Raw genomic sequence first — 27626 nt, 5'->3', positions numbered from 1 at the left:
GGCTACTAGATGAGATTCACGATTTTTAACTACTGTAGTGAGAGAGTCACGTGATTTTCGCGAAATTCAAGCCTACTACTATTACCATTCCCAGCACTGCTGATGGTATTAACATAATTTCAAACCTGTTTTGCCATTAGTTACACGGAAATTAAAATATACTCTAGAAAACAAAATTAAAATTTAATATTTTTAATAGTACATACCGTAAAAACTTGAATTTCTGTTATTACCAAAAATCAGTAATAAGGAGAGGCTTCAAGAAAAATTAAGAATGATAGGAATGTTCATAAATTAAAATGATATTAAGATCGATAATGGGTATTAAGGGGTTAATTTCCTTAGGACTTCATTCAATATTTCTGATAAGGACATCTTCAAGAATTTAGAATGTCTTAAGGAATTCCTCCAATTTTATTTTTGGAAAAGTAATTCAAGGAAGTTTTCAATTTTTTTCCAGTCATCCATCCAGGGATGTCTTCATGGAAATGTTTAGGAAATTTTTCAGATTGTTTTGGAGAAAATTAATAATCCGCGAATTTCGAAATAAGCAGAGTAACACCTGATGAAACTTGTGTGAGTTCTAAGTACAGGTATGTTCCGTTTTTATCAACACGATCGGCTATTTTCAGTTGACAAAAACGGAACAGACAAAAACGGAACAGATAATTTTTTTAGATAAAATATTTTACAAATCTGAATAGAAAATCGCAGATTTCACAGAAAATACACGTTTACGTCAGATACATGCTTACTATTGATGTTTAGGGGCTGTTGGGAACCTTTCGATCGTTCATTCGTATAGGTTTGTAATGGAATTTGATTACAGTCTTAAATCAATAAGTATACTACGTATGATTTTGCGATAAAACCTTAATGATTATAGTTTTACTTTTAGTAAGTATTCCAAAAGATTGTTTACGGAATGTTAAAACGATATTCACATAAATGTACTAAGCGGTTTGAGATTGGTCATATCTGTGACAATCCACAGTGGTCCAGGAATCAGTTTTACGCGGAAAGATGAATTTTGAGCTTTAGAATGAAACATTAGACAAAAACGGTCTTCTACAAAGTTGTTTGTATTAGTAAGGTCCTTTGTTTGGTGTTATTGAAAATTAGGGTGGACCACATTTTCATAGAAATTGTGTAACTAACTTTCTTATTTGTAGAAATTATACTATACATGCTTCAGCAAAGTTGTAGACCATTCAATTTCAAGCAACTTTGCCAAAGAAAGTTTTTTTATATCTCTTAAATTGACCGATTTAGAGCTATTTTCCTACGGTGACATAGGGTGGTCCGAACAAAATTGGTTTTCTGGCTCTAGAGTTTTCAATTCAAATTTCTCATCAAAGTAGTCTATGAAACACTTTTAGAACTTTGAAAAATGCGTAGTTTGGTGAGTGAAGAAACTCGCTATCTCTTTCCGTTTGGGAGTTATTGTTGTTTTTCTCTCAAAAACATGCCTACTTTGATTGTGAATATTTTTGATTGGGGCAAACATAAAAAATATCTTTTGACGGCATTCAAAAGACAAAATAAAATTGTATATTATATCAAAAAATTACAAATGTGTTATTTTTGTAACTCTAATAAAATGCCCTTAAAAACAAATGATTTTAAGCAGAAAAACTTTAATAACTTTTGAACTAAAAAAGATATCATCAATCTTTTTGCATGAAAATTTGCGTTTTGTTAAGTTCTAAAAGTCGTTCATAGACCGCTTTGACGAGAAATCTGAAATAAGAAAGATAGGGCTTTAAAACTATTTTGAAGATTTTCATAGTATGTATTTCTTTATTATTTTGCATTTTGAGCATGAAAATAAAATTTTAGACAAAAATGATCTTCTACAAAATTGTTTATAAAAATGTAGGCTTTCATACTGAGTCATTCAAAACTAGGGTGGTCCACAATTTCACACAAATCATATAATCAACTTTTTTATTTGCAAAAATACTGGTATATACTCTTAGGCAAAGCGGTAGAACTTGGAATTTTGACCAACTTTGCCAAAAAAAGTTTTTCTGTAGCTCAAAATTTGACCAATCTAGAGCATTTTTGCCTAATCATCAAAGGGTGGTCCAACAAAAATCAGTTTTTCAATTCTAGTGTTTTTAATATTAGTTTCTCGTCAAAGTCGTCTATGAACGACTTTTAGAACTTAACAAAACGCAAATTTTCATGCAAAAATATTGCTGATATCTATTTTAGTTCAAAAGTTATTAAAGTTTTTGTGATAAAAAATTTTTGATTTTCAAGGTGTTTTATTAGAGTTACAAAAATAACACATCTGTAATTTTTTTATATAATTTACAATTTTATTTTGTCTTTCAAATGCCTTCAAAAGATATTTTTTATGTTTACCCCAATCAGAAATATTCACAATCGAAGTAGGCATGTTTTTGAGAGAAAAACAATAATAACTCCCAAACGGAAAGAGATAGCGAGTTTCTTCACTCACCAAACTACGAATTTTTCAAAGCTCTAAAAGTGTTTCATAGACTACTTTGATGAGAAATTTGAATTGAAAACTCTAGAGCCAGAAAACCAATTTTGTTCGGACCACCCTATGTCACCGTAGTAAAATAGCTCTAAATCGGTCAATTTAAGAGATATAAAAAAACTTTTTTTGGCAAAGTTGCTTAAAATTGAATGGTCTACAACTTTGCTGAAGTATGTATAGTATAATTTCTACAAATAAGAAAGTTAGTTACACAATTTCTATGAAAATGTGGTCCACCCTAATTTTAAATAACACCAAACAAAGGACCTTACTAATACAAACAACTTTGTAGAAGACCGTTTTTGTCTAATGTTTCATTCTAAAGCTCAAAATGCATCTTTCCGCGTAAAACTGATTCCTGGACCATAGTGCAATCGCAAACGCAAAAGTGAGTCATTTTTTTTTTTTGTAAAGAATTATTCAACAGTTTATTTTTTTCTTCTTTTTTAATCTTTCTCATCTTTGTTATAGCATTACATCCCAACTTGGGAATGAGCCTGCATCTCAGCTTAGTGTGCTTATAAACACATCAAGACATCAGCTGAGAGCTCTGATTGTCTACACTGTTATTTGCATTTTTAGTCACACGAAGATGCCCTACACCCTGTAAAGTCGAGAACTTCCAACTCGAAACTATTCTCGCCTGACCGGGATTTGAAATCCAACTAAACGATGAAATACCTTAACCGATAAAATGTATGAACGAAAAACATAACAAAAGCTATTGTTTTTTGTTCAGTAAGACTAATGTTGAAATTTAAGCTTTTAGGTTGGAAAATCTTTTGTTACTAGTATAAATAAATTAGCTTCATGAATAAGCCTATGGCACACAGAGGTTCAGTTCTTCAAAAAGCTGGAAAACCCGATTTTCCAAACTTAATTTCAAGTTCAAATACAAAGTCAAAAATTCATATACAATTTTAGATAGTTAAGAACACATACGATAATTCAAAAAGAAAACTGTTTTTCTACATGTGCGGACGTTAAATAGTTGCTCATGTTCAAAAACCTTAATGTTTGTATTGAAACCAGGGATTGAATCCTGAAAAAATTGAGAGAATCTCTCACGTATCGCTCTCTGTAACTATCATAACATGCTGCACATTATGAGAGACTGTTTATCGTATACTGCTACAACTTTGATCAGATTGGGGGGATAGTAGTGCATGATAAAACCCCTCTAAACATGCTCCAAGCCTGGGGGACACTATTGCTATTAGAAGTTCGTGGATTGTTTATCGTGCTAGTGGAGAAAAACACCTATCCCCAACGGTAAATAAGCGAGAAAAATGGATTTTATCATCGCTCTCTCTTTGGGGCTCTCGCTCACTGCTTCCATTTATCAGACTTGTTACACCTTGCGATACAATGACGATCGTGGACCGCAACAGATGGGATGTTTTTCTTTGCTTGCTTTGATCGTGCTTCATACTCAAATGAGAGCGAATTCTGCAAAGCCTGATTGAAACATATATTGAGATGTTCGGTAATCCAATCCGCATGTAAAGATGGGTAAATTATCGGTGAATTATGAAAAAAAAAAAATCCACATGCTTGGCTGGGATTGTAGCATGGGTAGCATACAAGTGTCCTGGGTTCGAATCCCAGCCGAGCACGTGGATTTAGTTCATAACTTCACTTATAATTTATCCATTTTTACCACGCGTTATGAGATAATTAACTAATTTTTTGCTTCAAATCAGTTGCGTATTTATTTATTTCAAAACCCGTGCCAATTTAGGCTACATTTTATTTTTATATAATTTCTTATATAGATTCAGCTTCCCCGGATGCAATTTTATATTCGAGTGTCGTTAACTTTATTTCTTTAGAACTTAGTATTGTAGGTGCATCAAATAATTAAGGAGAACTTTATACCGTTTAAATCGCTCCCTACCACTTCCCGTGGAGATATCTTGCTCAAACGCGCTTTAAATACTAAGGAATCTATTGAAAATGTTTTTTTTACCTTAGTTTGCCTAAACGATATCTTTTAAAAAAAACTTAGAGCCAAAAATGCGTGAAAAACGGTACTTTTGTAAGATCTTTGCTCTATGAGAACCAACAAATAGTGACTATGCTCAAAATAAAATCTTCTGTGATCCAAACTCTTTTAATGACTAAAAATTGTAAAATATGAAACATGCAAAATTTGTATCATGATTCTTGAAATTTGGACCACTGTGTGGCAGTTTGTATGAGACTTTTCATGAATCTGTATTCCGTACTGTAATCTGCCTAACTTGGGTAACAAACTTAGTACTATAACAGGTACCCAGTTTGAGCTTCATTACAACGTCTGTATTTTGTCTTTGGTCTAAAGGATACCGCTTCTACTTTCAGAAAAAAATACCTAGAGTTCATTTCCATATTCATTCTTTATAACATATAATTGAACATTGTCTGAATGAATATGTCTAATAATTTACATCGCAAATTCTATAATGCCATATTTTATAAGAAAAAATAAAATAAAATCTGCAGTTCTATATTTATTTGATTCAACTAATTACAATCTCCAGCTGTCTCTAGCAAGTGACCAGGACAACTCTCGACTGTAGAAGGATGTGTCAGTCTTATCTAGCAGCCCCAAATAAGCTTAAAACCTCTGATTGGATATCGGTCGATTACAAGATAACCTTCATTGAATGGTATAGGGCTTGACACCTACAGTACATGTGCTCATTGAGCACTGCTCAACACCAACATAATGTCAAAAATTCAACCCTTAGGCATTTGAAAATCATTTGGTTTGCTTCAAAATAAGTCTTCAGTTTATATTCTAAGTATTCAAGAAAATAAAAATTTTCATTTTTTTTTGTGTTGATAAAAACGGAATAATTTGTTGATGAAATCGGAACGTGATAAAAACGTAGCATGACAAAATTGGAACGTGACAAAAACGGAACATACCTGTATGCCTTTCTACAAGGGTCTCTGAAGGAACTCCTATATTTTTGATGATATTCTTCCTGGAATTTTCTTGATGAATTGCTAAGATAACTGAAAAAAGACATAAAAATTTCTGAATTATATCCCACGAGTCTGCTTGAATAAACTCGGACAGAATACCTGAAACAACTACCTATGAATTATCTAAGTAATAACTGTAATTGTTAGACATAGTTCTAACTAATGTGGAACTACGTGGAACCTTGAATAAACACCCCTATTCTTATTTACGTTCGAATGCTCTTTCGATCGAAAACCGTTTTGTATTCCAGTTTACGCCAGCAAAATAAAGTGGGCCGTGGAACGAACAGAATTCAATCAGAAGTTGGATCCACCGTAAACAAGAATGAGGGTGAAAACTTTGAAAAATCCACGAAGATTTGGAAATTTTGTTCGATTAAGAGATTTTTTTTAACCGTAGCAATAATATTTTGGAGGAATTTAATGAGGAATCATAAATAAAATTGATACAGGAATTCTTGGAAATTTGAATACAAGATTTCATCGATCAATGTCTGAAAGATTTTTGGAGCAGAGTCGATATCGCAAAAACGACATATTCTACCTTATTAAAAATAACTTCCCTGAGTGTAGCCGAAATTCCCTGAGAATTCCAGGTTGAATGAAAGTCGTTGATAATTGCAGGTTTTCCAGGTTTTTTTCAGGTAATAGACACCCTGTTATTTGTTGTAAAATACCTATGAGAAAAAATAAAAACGAATTTCCGTTTCACGAGAATCGAACTTCCGACCTCAAGATCACAAATTGTCTTCTCTGCTTACTACTTCACCAACTCTTTGAATGTGACTGCATTGCCTAGTTATAAAAGCTGGTTGCTTATTGCTTTACTGCACCCTTTAGATGAAACACTTTGGAATCCAAATTCAATAGTATACCAACACTTTGAAAGCACAGATCTCGCGAAAGAAACATCAAACGACAGTGAAATTTTTATTTTATTTTTTAAATGAAAAGATAGACTTCTTACGTTCAATATTTCTGCAAATTAGTGCCTTTGATATCGTGAGTACAAGCACAAGCCGGTCATTGTGACGGCCATTTTTGGATTTCGTCATATGTCATCTTCAGAACTTTTTGCAAAACCTTTCCCGCAACATGAGCATGAGCATGAGCATGAGCATGAGCATGATTGACCTCCCGCAGTTGCTACTTCGTTATTGCAAGAACAGCTCTACTTACAGAGGGAACCAACAGATGCTACTCAGGATCAGTAGCATCTTCAATGTGTAAGTATTGGTGCTCTCATTATTATAACAAATAATACCGGCGCCGGCTGCGTCCGAATGCAGGTCAATTTGAAATGGGAGGGAAATGTTGACGTGTTACTTGCTTTATGGAAGCCGAGGAGTCCTCTGCACTTCCACAAGAAAACACTGGGAGCTCGAATATGGGAAAGGATTCGTTTTGGTAAACGATTTTGGATACCGATACCGATAGTGCGGTTACTATGCGAACCGGACACGATCCGAATTCCGTCGCTCACCCACAAAGGAGCATGCAACATATTCAACGGACCAAAAACTACTGACGCGTCAATTTTCACCCGCACACTTTGTTTTCCTTTTTTTTTCTTCCGAAAAACGCGAACCGGACACAATTGATCCGGATTCCATCGCTCGCCCTCAGAGGAGCATGCAACAGATTCAACGGATTCAACGGATCAAACACTACTGACGCGTCAATACATTTTTTCACCCACACACTTTGTTTTCGTTTTTTTTTCTTCCGAAAAACGTGAACCGGGCACAATTGATCCGGATTCCATCGCTCGCCCTCAAAGGAGCATGCAACAGATTCAACAGATCAAACACAACCTTGCTAAACCTTTCCCGCAACATGTGAGAAACACCATTTGGATTGGACAAACGAACTGTTGTTGTTGATTAACTATTGGAATATGAGGCTATTCATTGAAATCATAAGTATTCTTGGAAAAACACACAGATCATACTAGAATCATTAGTTTCCTGAACACCAAAAATTATGACTGAGTATCTAAAGATTTCGACTTGCACCTAAGAATTCCTTCCAGAATTTATTTCGAATACAAAGAAAGTATACTACCATAATTTCAGGACTACGAGAGGAATACCGATAATACCACCGAAACACGTATTTTTGCAGATCCTGTCATATAATTTTCATAGCAGGATCGCGACTGCGTAGAAATTGCGTTCGCCTTAAATTTTTCAGGTGGATCTATAGTTTAAGGTCATCGTCTATTAACACGGATTCATATTTTACTTTCACATTTTGCAATGCCTCTTGCTTCAACAATGGAATTAGTTAGAGTTTCAAGAGCATTGTCAATATTAAGTTTTGTTTGCAAAGAAATGCTAACATTGATCGATGTATGTTCCATATCATATATACTCCAGTCCGAAATAATTGAAAGTGGAGCTGATAGGTTTTAGAATCGCTTCATGGGATATTTGAAATGTAACAGGGACATGATCAGAACCAAAATCAGCGTGAGTAACCAGTTGATTACGAAGGTTTCTAGATTCGGTCAAGACCAATTCAATCGTAAAAAGGTTTCTAGGATACGAAAACCAAGAAAGGTTATCAGGGTATTGAGTTGAGGAATATCCTGAAGAGCACTCTTCAAATAAAATTCTGCCGTTGGATTTACTTTGAGCATTATTCCATGAGCGATGTTTTGCATTAAAGTCACCAATGACAAACAATGTTGACTAATTGCAAGTCAGTTTTCAGTTAATTAACATTTATCCCAGTGCATTGAAAAGGCAAATAGGCAGTTATGAAAGTATATTCACTAAGCTGTGTTTCAGAATAAACACCCAAAGCTTCAAAAACTTTGGTTTCAAATGACGAAAAAAGTTGATGTTATATACGCCTATGAATGATGATGGCAACTCCTCCACATGCCCCGGCAAGTCGATCGATTTCAAAATAGTTTGGATCTCTTTTCAGTTTGAATGCAGGATTCAAATAAGCTACATGCTTAATTGTTAGAAAATTGAACATCTCTTCCTCTTTACCATTCAAAGAACGAGCATTCCAATTTAAAATGTTTATAAAATTATTTTGATCCAAGATGTTTGAGAAGAAGTTCGCGATCTTTAACCCGTATAGGCCTGAGTGGAAGAAAAATTACTAAAACTCTCACCGCTCAGCGAATACTTAAAGGATTTCAATTATTTTTTGTCAGTATACTGGTACACATATCTAATTTCTATAAGTGGTCATAGGATCTCGGGATTGTTCCTGTGGCCGGAGTTATTGTGGTGGATTACTGGGTCAGGTTGGGTGACAAGGATTCTGTGCTTCTGTGCCCCTAGCGGTAGGCAAATTTCAAGTCACAGATTATTTCCAGAATCGACTATAATGTGGCCACTATATCAAGGAGTTTTAAGAAAAACGCATCAACGTAAACCTTCTGATAATCGGTTAACTGAATAATTATGTCAACTGCATTTGATTGATCCTACAAATGATCAATTCCGAATGCCCGGGATGCCTCAAATTTATGATAAAATGCACACTTTGAATCTCAAATTTTGTGACAAGCTTATGGGAACGCATTTTAGTGAACTATTATGTTCGATCCATACTTTTAGCGATGAACCAGTTTAGTACCTAACAAATCTAGAGCCGGTTCTTCGGGGCATTAAGTCCGAGTGGCCACATCCTGAACATTTTAAACGGTGCAATACTCTTCATTTATAATGTTGAATATCAGATCTTAATGATTTATGCAAATTAAAATTATTGCCATTGGAAATAAATTAAGATAACTTGGCATGTCCCGAAAAAACGCCTTTTTCTATCCGGGTTAAGGGTTTCTGGCAAAACGCAATAGTGTTTTTTCTTTGCGATTTGGAAAGATACACGCCTTGATTCGCCTAATGGAGTACAGGATATTCTTGGATATGCGGCATTTCCTCGCTTGAATCAAAGAGCCTGGGCTAGAGGCTGCTTCGATTTGGTGATCTGAGAATTCCTCTAAAACATCGAACTGATTACTTATTTCGATGCACTGAAAGGCAGGCTTGATTAAAACTCCTCTGTGATGCAAAAATGAGGCGATTTTGACGTTTTTCTGGGGAGTCAAAACTGACCTCAAAATTTACAACACATATCATCAAACAATTCGAGTGAGAGTGTAAAAAAATGCGAGGATTTTTTTCTGGAACACTCTCTTCCTCTCTTGTTGCTATGCTCACCTTTAGCCATGCTTCAGAAGCATTCTTGAGTGTCCCTCCCGAACAAGACAGGCCTCGGGGAGTTGTGATGGTACTCATTTTTAATGGAATTTTACTCTATTGTGTTTTGTGCTCCATCTTCCTCGCTCATTTTGCCTTTCTGCTTAGAATTTTTTTCGCTCCCTCGCAAGGGAAAGGCAGCACGCTGCTTTAGATAATGTCAGTTTCGAGAGCATTGCCAATAATAAATTTTGTTTTCAAAGAATTGTGAAGGTTAAGATGACTATCGACGTACCTAAATAATTAAAACTGCTTGTCTCTGTTTTCTACTTCCAGGAACATGTGAAATTGATATCCCTCTCATCGACATGACAGTCGTGCGGGAGTTGAACCTGCTTTCACCAGGGGATCTACACGCCTGGGTTTGGGTCTACCTCATCCTCCATATATTTTGGGCGGTCAGCTCTCTCACACTACTCACCAGTATGATCGACATTATCCTCATCTTCATTCCGGTATTTGACCTGTTAATCGGATTTTCAATTTTGTAGATGCTCGAAAGAAGTACGTTCGATACATCAACATATTCTTGTACATCTGGATCGCCTTCACGGTGACGATAAGTGTCCTGGACTTGGCGCTAGGAATTCAATTCGCCGTAGATTATGACACTATAATTGTGAGTTTTATACTCTCTATCGACAACTGTTATACTTGTGATTTCCGTTTTTCAGAGCGCTCTGTTCCTACGCGCCTACCCAGCTCCGACCCCAGCAGATGAGGTCCTCGTGACGGCAGCGACAGCCTCCGGTATAATGCTGGTAATGGCCTTCCGTGGTTTCATCATTTGGATCATCAACGTCACGTTGGTCGTGTACCTGTTCACGCAGACCTTCACCATCTACGACTACAATCAGTTCCGGCAAAAGGTAAGCTAAACGAACATGTATTTTGGGGATGGTTTTGACTAGAGCGATTGTCAGTGAACGGGTTCGAAGCGATAACTTAACGTGACGTATGACATGTGCAGCAAACTGGGGGAAATCAGTAGAACCGATGATCATCAATCATTCAGTTGACTGGGCAAGTTATCTACATGATAGAATAATTGGAAGCATTTGTACGGCCAGTGTTTGACTAATACGATTTGGTTGTTTAACCTAATGTCTGTGCCAGGAAATAGTCACGTTGTCTGTGTCTTGGGGTCTTATTGCAGCTATTCCATGAAAAATCGATTTAGTGGGTCACCGAATTCCGTGAAAATTTGCTTTTTTGTTCCTTATCCGAAATAAGGATACACGTGTTTTTGGATTTTTTGGTTAGGGTGACCATTTCCGAAATAGGGTGACCAGAAAAATCGCGACTTTGCAATTTTTTTGTTTAAAAAAAATTGTTACGCTTGATTTGCTTGGACGAAATGAAAGCTAATGATTTTGATTTTTGAAGAAAAATATAAAATTTCACAAAAATTGGCATTTTACATGAAAAAAAATCGGAAATTTCCGTTTTTCTTTGTTTTCAAGGCCAAAGGGGGTTTTTGCTGTTCTCATTTTTTCTTGAAAGTTAAGAAAATTTTACGTTTACTGTCAAATTTTCAGCGATGTATGTTTTTTAGTTTTTGAGATACACATTTTTGAAAATAAAATTCAGTCATTTTTTATCAGCACTACAGTGTGAGTCATTACTCAAACCAGCAACTGTGTTTCATGCGCAGCAACATCGTAAAATTTTATCAAATGGATTTATTTTTAGTTATTTAATTATTTATCAGTATTTTCATATCATAGAAATATCTCACGGAAGTTCAAATGAGTTGGATCGCTGAAATATTGGGATTATGACGTCAACATCTGCCTGAAGTGTAGTGATCGTGGAATGTCGCACCAAAATCTAACTATTTGCGAAGGTTGAAAAAATCACTGTTTCAGTACACCTTTAGGGAAACTGAACAGGCTCTATGGCAATGGGAATGAGACTTTGAAGTCAATTTGAGGAAAAAACAAGAAAATTTATGTAAACTTGACGATGAATGTTGGATTTACATTTTTTTCTCATAGATCTTCAATTTTTTGGTTTAATCGTTCTTTTAAGTCTATCATACCTATGAAACATGTTAGATATCGTTTCATCTTGTTTGCATCGTATTTCATCAATATTTTTCAGCTGTGAATGGTTTTGCAATCATATTCTCGAAAACAAGTTATTTCAATTACAGTGACCCAATGTCACCCCCTCTATGGGGTAAGATTGGGTAATTTTTCATTCAGTTGTGGTGCCGCTGTTTAAAAATATTTTTCTTTATTTTTTAACAGTTGTTAATGTACTATCAAAGTACATACTCACCAAATTTGAAGTTTATTGGAGTTAAATTGCGATAGTTAATCAATAAATAAATCGTACATATCCCTTTTGACCCATTCTCACCCCCAACGACGGTATCCTTATTTTGGAAAAGGAACAAAATAGCAAATTTTCACGGAATTCGGTGACCCTCTAGGTCGGTGTTTCAAATTCAAATGGATTTAAGATTTTTTTGCTGTTTTAGTTCTTTTAAATCAGGTTTATTAAAAAAAATATAAGAGAACTCGAAAAGAGAATTCATCGCGGGAAGAGGTTATTGTTAAAAAAGTTCTAAACATTTAGAAATGATGGACGCTTGTATCTCGGAAACAGGTTATCATAAAATTGTAACCAAGTAACCATGCCGTTGAAGCTGCAATTTATATACAAATAGGGTATATATATATATATATATATATATATATATATATATATATATATATATATATATATATATATATATATATATATATATATATATATATATATATATATATATATATATATATATATATATATATATATATATATATATATATATATATATATATATATATATATATATATATATATATATATATATATATATATATATATATATATATATATATATATATATATATATATATATATATATATATATATATATATATATATATATATATATATATATATATATATATATATATATATATATATATATATATATATATATATATATATATATATATATATATCTATCTATCATTAGATTGTTTCCATTTGACAGCGGCAAAACAAACAACTTAGTGCAAAACAAAATTCTACCCAGCGTTAGCTTCTGAAGTCTCCGTGATGGGTAAAAACAACTTAACGTTAGGTAAACTCGAAAGAACCCAAATTTGGCTTATTCCATTGAACTTCGACGATAGGTCGGTGCGTCTCTCTCTGTTTTTGACAACATTGCTGTTGCGAGAGAGGCAAAACAACCCAACCGTGGGTAAAAACTAAATGCAGTTTACCCAAATTTGAGTAAAAAGATCTTATTTTTTGGGTAGTCTGATTTCTCCGTGTACAGTACTTCCTCGAACTTGGGCGTTGCCCAGAACTTCTCCATTTGCCCCGAATGTTTAGGGTTACCAGGTTCGCGACAAACATCATTGTGAATCCGAAATGCAGATCCCTTAAGATTCAGTTTCTGATTCAACTATCATGTGTTTAAAGGCTAGTCCGCTAAGACCACTCAGATCCTAGCGAGGCTAGCCCGTCCACATCCGATTACAAATCATAAAGAAATACAATACAGTAGATGTCTCCTTCAACTGGGCAGCTAACTGACTGATACCTCAACCAGCAGCTGCAACTCTCTTTATTCAAACCAGGTATCTATTTTTACAATTCAACATCCTACACAAATATTATACCTCACAACAAATCTTCCACACTTTTACCTACGACGACGCATGCTTCTCAACCGACGATTCTTCTACCTGAGGTGCGACACTACCTCTATTCCAACATCATGTAGGTTTAATATTAGTATTACGAAGGTTACTGTATACTGTAGCAATGCTGCAAAATTTGAATCTCATAAGGTCAGTTTAGAACAGTTGTTTGAGTATGTTTCGAAACGGTTCTGAAGTCAAATGATGATTTTCCATAAGAATCCCTCTGAGAGTTCCCCAAGAAATTTTTGCCAGGGATTTCTTCAGAAAATCTTTAGGGAAGATAATGTCTCTATTGCTTTATACTTGTTTCAGATATTCCTCTAATGAAGTTTTATAAAACATTAAACAATTTGTACAAATGATTTCCCAATATAATATCTATTGATTTCTTTTGGCATACCTCCAAACATTTTTCTATGAATGTCATGCTTCAATAAATCCTCTAGAAATTATTCAATTATAGCTGTAAAGATTTCTTCAGAGATTCCATAAATATTTTTTCATAAATTATTTGCAAGAATATAGTTTGTTAGTTTTTTAAAGGACTTCTTTCACAAACATATAGTAACGTATTCATACATCCAAAACCAAATGTCATTTCCCCGAAAGCCAGTGCCCTGAATGGCCCTTTTCCCCGAATGCCATTTTCCCGATAACCCGTTTCCCCGAAAAATGATACGGCTCAAAAAGGTGCAAGAATTGTCTTCAATGTTAGTGTAGTAAACTACAAAAAACGCTAAGCAATTAAAAGAAAGAGATATTTGGTCATTCTCGTCTAAACATATAATGCCAAAGGTGACGAGGACGGTGAAAATCGAAAGAACCGCCAGTCAAACAAAGAAGGGTGCACATCAGATGACCGGTTCATTCACCACTCTGAAATGTTTGAAGTCATGACAAATATAAGTGCCATACACTTTTCGGGGGGAATGGGCTATACGGAGAAACGGGGTATTCGGGAACTGGCGTTCGGGGAAACGACATTCGGGGAACTGACATTCGAGGAAAAGTAGCACAACCATCTCAAAGTAGTGTTTCAAAAATTCCTACAGAAATAGTTTTAGGAAAACTTATTCTTGTGAAGAAATTTTTCAAAAAAAAAAAACTTCAGAGTTCTATAATGTATAATTCAGAATTCTGTTAAAATATTTTTCCCTAGGAGAAATTCCTCGGACAATTTTTGCATAATTCGTGTACAAATTGAGCGGTTCCACAGAAAATGACGACTTTTTTCCCAAATTTCATTTTTATATTTTTTGAAAAGTTATAATTTTTTAAAAAAAGGTTGATTTTTCAATATGGTCTAAATAAACTTTTTGAATGCTTTTCGACCCGATTTTATGAAAGTACGCAAAATTTTCAACAAAAAAAGGTATATGAGAAAATTTTGCTCTTTGCTACCGAAACATTTGAAAAGTTTATTATGACCATTTTCAACAAATTCACCTTTGTTAAGACTTTTTTTTCTTAGGCCCTTCTCAAAAGTAACGCTAGGGTAAAAATGGCGAACCGATGATGCAAATAGGCATTTTTGGGTATAAAGAAAGCATACCGTCGGACGGGGCTACTTTTAAATCCAGGGGCTACTTTGGACACTCACCTTTTGTATTTATTAGCAGCGTAAATATTAATCTGAGCAATTTTGTGTCTTCAGCACTTTTATTAACCCATATATGCTCTACCACTAGGCATGATTTTTTCTTGGAACAACATCAACAATAACAGGATGAACAAGAAAACATTCCAAAAAAGCTCGAATAAATATTCACAAGGTATAAAACATTGGCTATACAAACATTGTTTGAATTTTACCCATGTCGTGGAAACTTATTGGGAGCATCACAAAACTATCGAATCGTCATGTTTCATGAAAATCTTATGATTTGTTCTGCTTAAAATTGTTGTTTTATTAAAATAATTGATCAAAGGTCTAATTTTTGCGACTTTTATTTTATTATAATGTTTTGGTTTGTGTATTTTACAACATGAAAAAAAAATAAAATAAATGTTTGTTAAAGTGAATAGACATAAAACACACATATTTCAATACGTACCAATGCCAAATTCACAACATAATCTCTTAAAAACTATTTTTCGTCATATTTTACATGAATTTGTAGTACAGAACAGTCGCATCTTTCAAATGCTTAAATTAAACTATTCTTAAGCCAGCTCTAAACTGCTAAGAAGCTAAAAGCATATTACAAAAGCAAACTTACTTCTTTACGATCTTGCAAAACTTTACTTCATAGATTGCGTTTTTAATGAAAATTACATACTGGTAGTAAATTAGTTACCGGTACATCCTTCTACATATCGTTAATATAACAGTAAGAATAGTAAAAAAAAGAGTTTTTGAACATAACTCATTCATCATCGCAGTACCCAGTAGTTTCGTCGTTCGTTTATGTCAACTTGAAAATCGCGCATTCGTAACTGATAGTTCCATTTAAGAGGAAGTTGAAAATTTAAGTTTCATACTTCAAACTGAGAATAGTGAATGGCATGTTTCGTTGAAATTTGTTATATATGTGTAATTGATTCTAGCTTTGCGATTTTCTACATTAAGTTTATCATATATAATAACAATTATAACATATAATTGGCAACACTGGCAAATGGAGCAGTTGTAGTAACATAGTGCTGGCGCAATAATACTCGAATGAACTAATCTACGATGACGTCACGCTGCAACTTCCACCGGGAAGAAAACCTTTACTGCGGGCCGTGTTTACAAAAAATGAACAATTTCGCTGCACATTCATCCACTCAATGTTCATTCGGTGAACATTCATTCACTGAATGTTGGTCCGGATGTCATTTTATGTAAACACGACCCGCATTTACAGCGAAAAAAAAAGAAAGTCGACAATAAAAGAAGACCGTGGATAAGTCCATTATGCAATAATTACCCATGTTAAAACTGAAGTGTAGTGCACAAATATTCGATAACCAACCTATTTAATCGTGAACTGTGATATTCTTTCTCAATTACTCTTCTGTGGTGTGAAAAACTCGGAATTGCTGTCTGTCTGAGGACTGGTGATATAATCTATCCGTCATCATCTTCGTCTGTACCGGTTGGCGGTGTAATTCATCGAAATGAACACAAGAAGAGATGTATCTACAAAACGCACTAAGCCAGACGAGACATCCAACAGTACCGATGAAATGTCTGTCGCTCAACTCGCTCAGTGGATCTCTAACAAGTTAGACAGTACAAAAGATGAGTTGGCAAAACAAATCAACGATGGGATGCTGAGTGTGAAGATGGAGATTAAATCTGAGCTGGACTCTATGCGCTCTCAACTGGACAAATCGATCAGCGATCTCAACCGATCGGTCCAAGCCAACAAGGAGGCGATACATTCTACAGCATCTACCCTCTCGCGCTCTCAGTATTCGAACGATCTCATCGTGAGTGGCGTTCCGTACACGAAAGCCGAGAACCTAATGGAATACTTCGATATATGGTGCAATCAGCTTGGATATAGCAGCACACCTCTTGTGGATATCCGTCGACTTTCAAAGCAACCTATGACCGTTGGCAAAAGCTACAAAATCCTTCTGCAATTTGCAATAACAAATCAACGATGTGATTTCTATTACAAGTACATTCGCACGAGAACGCTAACGCTTGATCAGATCGGGTTCAAGAGCAACGATAGGATTTTTGTGAACGAGAATCTCACACCGATCGCAAGAGAAATTAAAAATAAAGCACTACTGGCTAGAAAGGATGGCAAGTTGCAAGCTGTGTTCTCCAGAAACGGTGAAATATGCATCAAGAAGACGGTGGAGGCTGGAGTGATTCATATATCGTCTGTGGATCATCTGAACAACATAATACATCAATCTTAACCTTTCCTAGTTAGTGCTCTCTTTTCCTTTGCTTCCATTCCTGATTGCTCCCGTGATTTCTTTCCTGAAAGTCAACAACATGATACCTATCCAATAAGAGCTCTCTGTCCTTCCACTCCTTCCTGCAGTTACTCCTTGTATCCTCTCCTAAAAGTTATCAACGAAACTCATCAATGGATACTGCTGGGCGGACTGCGTGATGTTGCTGTTGCTGCTGTCGTTGTTGCTGTTGGCTGAACTGCTGGGAAGTTACTTTCATTTGTCTTGAAGCTACTACGATGTTAATATTGAATATCTATTGAAATTGCTACACATGAAATTATCAAGCATTTTTTGAGTTTTATTTGCGTCATTATGAATGAATTTAATTGATTCGAGTTATGTTTTGGTTAGACTGTTTTTGTACAATGCATTGCTTCTTAAACATTCTCTCCAGTGATTATGGCTAGTCATCATAATTCTGACACCTCAACGGATTTATGTTTACCTGGGATTGTGATGAAATCTATGCTTGTTGCTGAAAAATTATCCATTATGTCTTTGAACGTTCAAAGTCTATGCGCTAGGGATATGACTAAGTTTGATGAACTGCGCCAAATTATGAGTGTATCCAACGTAGATGTTGCATGCGTGAACGAAACATGGTTGAATGACAAAACTGGTATGGGAACTATTAATATCGATGGATACAACATGATAAGGAATGATCGTTGTGGGAAAATTGGTGGTGGCTTAATAATATACTTGAAAAAGTGGTTGAAATACAAAACTATTGAAGCGTCGCAAGTTTTGATTGGAAACCATACCATCGAGTTTATTTTTTGTGAAGTTTTGTGCAACGGTAGTAAGTTATTAATTGGTAATTTTTATAACCATCCAGATTTGGAATGTTCCGATTTAATCAGCCATAAACTAACTGAATTTGGGATACTGTATGATGAAATTATACTGATGGGAGATTTTAACACCAATATTTTGAAACAGTGTGGAAAAACCGATCGGTTTTTGGATACTTTAAACGCGTTTGGTCTTCGGAATGTCGGTCAAGAACCAACTTTTTTTCATTCTCATGGAGCCTCACAGCTTGATTTAATTATCAGTAATAACCCAGATAAAATCCTTAAATTTGGACAAATTAGCGTCCCTCTTATCTCCCATCATGATCTCATCTTTGCCTCTGTTGATTTTAACACAACTTCTGAAACAAATGAGTTCTACTATCGTGATTATAAAAATATCAATCCAAACATTGTGATTGCTGAATTCCATGAACTTAATTGGAATATTTTTTATTCGAATACAGATCCCATTACATTAATAAACATATTTAATCAGTACATTAAATCTTTGCACGACAAATGTGTTCCATTGAGACGTGTTAAAAATTCTGTTGCTAGGCACAATCCATGGTTCAATGCAGAAGTTCAAAGAGCAATGATTGATCGGGATCGACAATACAAGAAATGGAAGCGTACAAACGTTGAAGATGATTTTAAGCTATTCAAAAAACTAAGAAATGCTGCAAACACATTGATTTTAAGAGCTAAACGTAATTATTTTAAAAGTCAGTTAGATGTAAAAATGCCTTCGAAACAACTTTGGTTAAAACTACGTGAGCTAGGTTTCTCCACTCGTCCTTCCAGTGCTGAAATTGACTTCAGTGCAGATGAAATCAACAAGTCGTTTCATCAACACTTTTCTTCACCCTCTGAAGATATAGCTGGAGGTCACAGTGTTGCACAAAATGGTTTCACATTTCAGAACATCAATGACTACGACACAATTAATGCAATTTTTGAAGTAAATTCCAACGCTGTCGGGCTCGATGAACTACCTATAAGATTCATCAAATTCATTTTACCATTGCTCCTTCAGCCAATAACTTTCCTTTTCAACTGCATAATCAACTCATCAGTTTATCCCGATGCATGGAAACTTTCGAAAGTAATACCTATTAAGAAGAAGCATAATTGCAATACGCTTGAGAATCTGCGGCCGATAAGTATTCTTAGCGCACTGTCCAAGGCTTTCGAACGAATTTTAAAAAAGCAAATTTGTGCTTATGTGCACGATAAGCAATTACTTTCCGATTATCAATCGGGGTATCGTCCAGGTCACAGTACCAAAACTGCAATGATAAAGATCTGCGATGACATTGGTATCGTCTTGGATAAAGGAAATAAAGTCATTATGATATTACTGGATTTCTCAAAGGCCTTCGATTCCATATCACATTCAATGGTGTGTAATAAGCTTGCAGAACAATTTTTATTTTGTAGGCAATCTGTGCAATTGATTCAATCATATTTGCAGAATCGTAAGCAGGCCGTTTTTTCTAATGGTATTTTATCAAGTTTTCTTAATGTCAGCTCGGGCGTTCCGCAAGGATCTGTTCTAGGTCCTATCTTGTTCAGTTTATACATAAATGATCTCCCATCTGTTATTAAATATTGTTCTATACATTTATTCGCTGATGATGTTCAGTTGTATTTTAATTGTAAAAAATATGATGCAGAGACTATTGCATGTTTCATTAATGAAGATCTTGAATCTATCAGGAAATGGTCTGAACTGAACTCTCTCAAACTGAATGCTCGAAAAACCAATGCTCTTTTAATAAATCGTGGAAATTGCTGTGAATGTCCAAAAATTCAAATAGGTTCTGACCCCGTAAGATTTGTTGATAGTGCAACCAGTTTAGGGTACACTGTTGAAACTTCTTTCAAATGGGACAAATACGTTTTAGGTCAGTGCGGTAAAATTTATAGTGTTTTACGATCTCTTTATTCAAAGGCTAATCTGTTCAGCTTCGATATGAAATTGAAATTGTTCAAAACTTTCATTTTACCATATTTTATATCTTGTGATTTTTTGTTTTTCAGTGTAACGTCTAGAACTCAAGAAAAACTTAGAGTAGCGCTTAATTCATGTGTTCGTTTTGTATATGGTTTAAAACGTCTGGACCATGTTTCTCACCTTCAACAAACACTGTTGGACAACTCCTTTCATGGTTTTTACAAGGCACGTATTAGTATCATAGTCCATAAGTTAATTCTTACAAAAAATCCTAGATATTTGCACACAAAATTGAGATCCTTAAGAAGTAATAGAAGCAGAAATTTTTCCATCCCAGTTCATTATACGTCACAATATTCAGGTACATTTTTCGTGAAGGGTGTCGGTTTATGGAATGCTCTGCCGAATTTCTTAAAGGAAATAAATTCAATTATAGTGTTTAAGAAGCAATGCAAAGTATCAGGTATCAGAAGGCCGGCTCCAGAGGCACGTTCCCCGCCATTTGGGAGATTTGTGCCATCGCCATATTTGAGCCTATTTCATCATCTACCCGATGGGAGAGGAAAGGGAAGGGAAAGATGGGAGGAAATAGGAGTGGGGTCCCTTGAAGAGGGAAGATCGCATAAGCGAATTGAGAGCATGTAGCTCCATACCACAATGGGTTCGAGCAGCGCCCTAAAAAGGGCACTGCAAAACGCAAGAGCGTAAAGAGAGCCTATAGCTCATTACCACAGCGGGTTAAGAATAATAGAATGTCCTGAAGATTCAGGCTTCTGATTTCAGTCTCACTTAATAAGTGTTTACCAAGTAATTGGAATCGCATTTGCGCAAAAACTGGACAGTTGCATATCAGGTGATACGAAGTTCCATAATCGGAGTCACAACTATCACACACAAATGAGTCAACACGCTGAATATTTGTCATGTGATAGTTGAGTCGGCAGTGGCCTGTCAACGCTCTGACCAAGAGACTGCAATTCTGCTTTGACAGATTTGTTAAATACTTCGCCACCCTTGGAGATGGCTCAGTAATGTACAATTTTGTTTGACGACACGACTCCAAACTATTCCAATATTGCTTGTGCTGAGTTGCCGCCCAAGAATTAATCTGAAGCTTCACCCAGCACTTCGAAGTTGGAATAGGCGGCTCAGGGCCAATGGAGTCATGCGATGCTCCATCGCGAGCTAGCTCATCAGCCAATTCATTTCCAACGATGGAAGAATGGCCAGGTACCCATACAAGGTTTACAGAGTTGACTGAATTCAGTTCCTCAATTTGAGTTCGACATGCGATAACAAGCTTGTGAGATCACTCGAAGCAAGGACAATTGTGTCCCAACTCACCGGAAGTGGAAACATCCGAATCACCAGGATTTCCAATGGACGGAGAGAATCCATGGAATTTGGTCACAACCAATTCCCAGTGTATGTAGCGATGATCAGATAATGATTCATCATCTGATACATGCCAATTCGTCAACTTGTGACTGATTCTGTTCGAGCAGAGCATCATGTCTAACACTTCTTCTCTAGCAGATACCATGAAGGTTGGGCGATTCCCTAAAAATAAGTAATCCAAGATTTGAACTACTTAAGCACTTTATCAGACTGGAGCTTCTCAAATTGATAGCTGAACTGCTCCAGATGATGTGATGAGTATTAGCATAACTGCCCACAATCAGCAGAAGGACTCTTCATAGGCAGTAAACGACAACTCGTTTGAAATCATCCATTAGGGATGGTTCATCATGTAGTAAATACACCACACAACGAAAGACGTATTTCCTATTGAGGTCACCAACAGAAATATCAATTGTGACAGCACATACATCTCTGGTTGTTAACTCAGAAATGAGTGTAGCAACGATAGCGCTATTTACGAGCACGCATGCACGAGGCATGTCACGCGAGTTTGCCATTTCATGTTTCCGAAAGTAGCAAAAACTGGGTCCACAAGGTTACCTAGATAAATGATCACAAAAATAAGGTTTTTGAACAAGCGCCATTTGAGCTGTAGCATTTGCATGAGTCTACAAAGATTGATCATTGCTGATATTTTATGCTGAAGATTTGTCTAACAAAGCTATCCTAACCGTAGCCACTACCCAAACTAGGCAGGATTAAGCTTTTCGCAATCTCAGAACGAAAGAGACCAGCAGCGAAAAAACATATCGGTATCTCTTAAAAGTCGACAAAGGCGAAAAGCACAGAACACACTGTGTAATACGCATAATGCGAAACCATAGAGGTGAAAATTTAAACTAAGTTACAACGTATTAATAATCCCACCCTTATTTAGCCTCAGGCTTGAGACTTAAGAAGGGCAGCCGATTATCTCGGAGAAACACAAGGTCACCTGCACCATTGCTCCGGGTAGCACAGGAAGGGCATAATACTGTAGAGGGCGCCCTGGTACTCCACAGGCTCCATTTGCGATTAGGTTTTATTTAGATCCCCCTAACCATTCATTCTTAGGCACGGTAAGCTTAAAGCCGCATGAATTAGGGGTCACCTGTTAGGTGGACTTTTACCACCGGAACAGGCAGTCCGTAGTGTTAATTCTTAGCCAATTGAAACAACCGCTACCGACACTACGCGGCTATCTAGGCTGATCGGGAAAAGGAAGTTAACATTGATGATTAACTCCTGACGTGCCCAATCAGCCTTCAGTGTTCGTTTTGTATATGGTTTAAAACGTCTGGACCATGTTTCTCACCTTCAACAAACACTGTTGGACAACTCCTTTCATGGTTTTTACAAGGCACGTATTAGTATCATAGTCCATAAGTTAATTCTTACAAAAAATCCTAGATATTTGCACACAAAATTGAGATCCTTAAGAAGTAATAGAAGCAGAAATTTTTCCATCCCAGTTCATTATACGTCACAATATTCAGGTACATTTTTCGTGAAGGGTGTCGGTTTATGGAATGCTCTGCCGAATTTCTTAAAGGAAATAAATTCAATTATAGTGTTTAAGAAGCAATGCAAAGTACACTTTAATTAGTTTTAGTATATTTTTTTTCTGTAATATGTAAAAGTAAAAGTGATTGTTACCATGACGCACTCCATAACTACTTTGTGGCAATTATAAGATTTATATCTTACGCTACTTGTGAAAAATGCAATAAATAAATAAATAAATAAATAAATGAAAAACGTTCAATAACATCACAGCGGACGACAATCTATTGAATCAGTTTGAAAGTTATAAGGAAAAATCATTTTATTAGCAAATTGTGAAAATGTCCAAAGTAGCCCCTTTTTTGTCTTGAAGGACACACTTTTTTCGCTATTCAAGTTTTTTTGTTATTTCTTGATGGATTTGCCTCATACTTTGCACATTTGGTACGTACATATACAACTTAAATATAGGCAAAAATTATCAATATCTATCAATAATTCTAAGAGTTACAAATCCTCAAAGTTAAAGAATGTGGAAACAATGTCAAAAGAAGCCCCGTTTGACGGTATGCCAAATTTCAGCCAAATCAAAAAATACAAAAGTAAACCGACATTCGAATTCAAATGGAACCGCTCAATTTGTCTTGCAATTCCTAGAATTTTCATAGAGTATCTCTTGGATTTGTTAGGGTTTATTCTGTGATTTTAGAAAACCTGTTGAGATCCTGGAAACAATTTCATCGGAAAGTTCTCCAAAAATATATATTCTTTAAAAAATATCGCCAAAGAAATTAATGCTCTGGGCATTAGGACCAGAGTTGTTAAGCGATATATTATCGTCCGATAACACAACGATTCTCGAAAACCTTCAGTTGACGACAACCACAGTGTTGCGAAAAACTCAAATTCTCATAATTCACGATTGAGTTGTCAATTACGTAAATCTGCAGTCATCTGTTTGACTCACTGTCTCGTATTTCCACAGTTTACTCACACAAAGCAATGATTTCTTGTTAGTCCGCTAGAATTATAGTAATCCTCTATAACGTAACAGCAACATTCGATTTTCACGAATTTTAGGGGATTTTATGACATAATCATTCATAATGGCTTGAGTGTGATTGAGTGATTTTGCAAGCAAGCATGAGGTTTTCGAAGCAGATCTCTAATGAATTTGCTCTCGCGGGAGAGCTTTTTGATCGGGATTTGAGTGTGAGTCTGTCAATCATGGATAAGCAAGCGATAAATCAATAGTTATCAGAAGTTATCGTTTTATCGCCGATAAAGAGAACGTCTGAAAACTTTATCGTTGACGACGATAACGGTAAAAAGACGTTAACTAAGTCGGCGATAACGATAATTTATCGATTAATAACCTTGATCATGACTAACCTTCGGTAAGAAAGTTAGAGTTCGACTTGGGTGTACATTTTTTCATTTATTAAGTAAACATCTACACAGATAACACTGAATCAACAATTTCACGCCACAATACTTAGTTCGTGGTCGCATCTCTCCATCCTCGGTTCTGCGTCACGCTCGCCAAATCGATATGCACTTATCCGCCCACCTAGCTTGTTGCGCTCCACGCCTTCTTGTACCAACCGGTTCCGAAGCGACCACCATCTTTGCAGGGTTGCTGTCCGGCATTTTTGCAACATGCCCTGCCCATCGTATCGTTCCAGCTTTAGCCACCTTATGGATACTAGGTTCGCCGTAGAGTTGGGCGAGCTCGTGGTTCATCCTTCGCCACCACACACCGTTTTCCTGCACACCGCTAAAGATCGTTCTAAGCACCCTACGTTTGAAGACTCCAAGTGTTTGCAGGTTCTTCTCGAGCATCGTCCACGTTTCATGCCCGTAGAGTACTACCGGCCTTATGAGCTTTTTGTACATGATACATTTGGTGCGGGTGTGAATCTTTTTTGACCGCAGCTTCCTGTGAAGGCCATAGTAGGCCGGACTTCCACTGATGATGCGTCTCTGTATTTCACGGCTTACGTTATTGTCAGCCGTCAGCAAGGATCCAAGGTAGACGAACTAGTCGACCACCTCTAACGTATCCCCGTCTATCGTAACATGGCCCAGCTAACATATACTTTCTCTTGGCCGCATTCACCACCAGTCCAATCTTTGCTCCCTCGCGTTTCAGGCGGGTGTACAGGTCTGCCACTTTTTCAAATGTTCGGCCGACGATGTCCATATCATCTGCGAAGCAAACAAATTGACTGGATCTCGTAAAAATCGTACCCCGGCTGTTGAGCCTGGCTCTCCTCATAACACCTTCTAGCGCAATATTGAACAAAAGGCACGAAAGTCCATCACATTGTCGTAGTCCCCGGTGGGATCCAAACGAACTGGAGTGTTCGCCTGAAACCTTCACACAATTTTGCACATCTTCCATCGTCGCTCTTATCAGTCTCGTGAGCTTCCCGGGAAAGCTGTTCTTGCCCATGATTTTCCATAGCTCTACGCGGTCGATACTGCCGCCTTGAAATCGATGAAAAGGTGATGCGTTGGGACCTGGTATTCACGACATTTTTGGAGGAATTGCCGGACAGTAAAGATCTGGTCCGTTGACGATCGGCCGTCAACGAAGCCGGCTTGATAATTTCCCTCGACCTCGTTTACTACAGGTGACAGACGACGGAAGATGATCTGGGATAATACTTTGTAGGCCGCATTTAGAATGGTGATCGCTCGAAAGTTCTTACAATCTAACTTGTCGCCTTTCTTGTAGATGGGGCATATTACCCCTTCCTTCCACTCCTTCGGTAGCTGTTCTGTTTCCCAGATTGTGCCTATCAGCCGGTGCAGACAAATGGACAGCCTCTCCGGGCCCATCTGTATGAGTTCAGCTCCGAACCATCCTGTGCCTGTGTGGTAAGTGTGTACTCTCGACAGGCGCGCTCCTTTACAGTCAAAATTGGATCTCTTGATTGAGCCGATATTGTTCATGCATCAGAATCCTGGTTCTTACTCCTTCAAACTAGAGAACTAAATAACAAAAAGATTAGAAAACAAATAAATGATTTCGACTCAATTTTTTTCTTGCCAGGATCTTTCTCGGCAACTGGGAAAACCGAGAATTGTCACTTCAACAAGGTTTAAAATGTAACAAGGATTAATAAATTTTCCTTTGATTACTATAACATCCTGTTCTCTTCATTTTAAGCAGTCAGGACTAGGGTTCACTGGTATAAATTTACCCAATAACGCACCACAAAAAGGTGGTCTACTAGCGTTAAGGGTAATATTTTACCGGATAGTTGACATTCTAAATTGAAAAATAAAAAATTCGTACAGTTATCCAGATTTGAATTTGAGGTCAATATAACCCCATGGCACAGACTCACAGAACATCTACATCAAAGTGTAATATATTCGATGTAAAACAATTTCAAAATAGCAACAGCCCTTCAAAGTTCTCTAGGGTAATATTGCTCCCAGAACACAGACGAAGGGTTAATTGATTCATTCTCATTTCAGAGCGGTTCCACGAACGCTGCATTTGTCGGGGATAATGGCGGACCGCGTCGAGCGCCAATAGATGCTTATGACATGAGGTGAGTCAGCAATTTTTTTAGGTTTTAATCACCATATGCTGATAAGTCTAATTTCAGTCAATCGCAACGCCACATCCAAGAAGACGTTCGCCGCCCGTATAATCCACCGACTAACTACCGTCGACCGTTGGATCGTATCTCTGAGCAACCGACCGAAATCATCGAACGACCAATTCAACAGCAGACACAGCAAGACTACTCCAACCAATCCAGATCGTACACGCCTCAGCCTAGCACTTCCGTAGCACGCACTTTCGAACCTCTCGCCAGACAGCCTTCCGCCGAACCAGAAGAGATTCGTCCCGATCCACCAAAGCCGATTCCACCTCCTCCACCACCGAAGAACTTCAACATGAATACCGTCGTACGAAGGGATGCTGCCGCAGCCAAGGTTGCCCAGGAGCTGAACTATCGCAACAGTTTTAACGTCACTGGACCGGGTAATGGTTTGCGGACATTTGCCCCAGCCCCTCCGCCTCCCGTCAATAACGACTCGGATCTTCCGACGCCCAACTACAGCCCTCCGATGCCAAGGGTGAATCCCTTCGAAAACCGACCTCCTTTGAGATCGGTCCTCAGGAATAGCAGATACCAGTAATACGCAAAAGCTAGTCGACGTCTGTCTTCCGAATGCAACAAACTCGTTTACTTATGTTAATTAGAAGTTAAATAAAGAAAACACTATTGTAATGGAACATTTAGCATCCTACCCGCCTTCAACCAAGATAACCTAGAGTTGCTCTGCCCTTCGCGACGAATGGCACCCAGTCTACGAGATAATGGAGGGTACGCTCCATCTAGAGAGTAAACAAAGTTAACCCCCGCGAAGGGTCAATCCGTTGCGCCGTCTGTATGTAAGTACGATTACTGAAGCGACCTGAAGAAACATCTGTCTGATGGCTGTCATGAAAATGGTGTCGATGTTAAATTACAGAAAATATATGGATGAATAGCGATGAGAGCCTCATAAAAATGGCAACAATTTCCGCAACGACAATGTAACAAACCAAACGTACCAGGTTTGTTTAGAATACATCTCAAAAGTAGGTTACTCAACTTTCCTCGTCCCACTAAGACGGCTCGT

At 36.8% G+C, this 27626-nt stretch overlaps 1 protein-coding gene across 1 annotated transcript in view; it reads left to right on the top strand.

The window, feature by feature from the left end:
- The window catches only part of LOC5575145, a 34786-nt gene extending 7549 nt beyond the window's left edge, over positions 1-27237 (top strand). The window contains exons 3-7 of the mRNA XM_001655472.2: positions 9985-10131; positions 10200-10327; positions 10383-10577; positions 26466-26542; positions 26600-27237. Coding sequence (XP_001655522.2) covers positions 9985-10131; positions 10200-10327; positions 10383-10577; positions 26466-26542; positions 26600-27140 — 1088 coding nt within the window. The 3' untranslated portion in view covers positions 27141-27237. The remainder of the gene's footprint in view (positions 1-9984; positions 10132-10199; positions 10328-10382; positions 10578-26465; positions 26543-26599) is intronic.
- The last annotated feature ends 389 nt before the right edge of the window (positions 27238-27626 follow it).

This window comes from Aedes aegypti, chromosome 2, assembly GCF_002204515.2.
Source record: "Aedes aegypti strain LVP_AGWG chromosome 2, AaegL5.0 Primary Assembly, whole genome shotgun sequence".
NCBI classification, from domain to species: domain Eukaryota; kingdom Metazoa; phylum Arthropoda; class Insecta; order Diptera; family Culicidae; genus Aedes; species Aedes aegypti.
The sequence above is the reverse complement of the archived record's forward strand: the minus strand, read 5'-3'. Positions and strand labels throughout refer to the sequence as shown.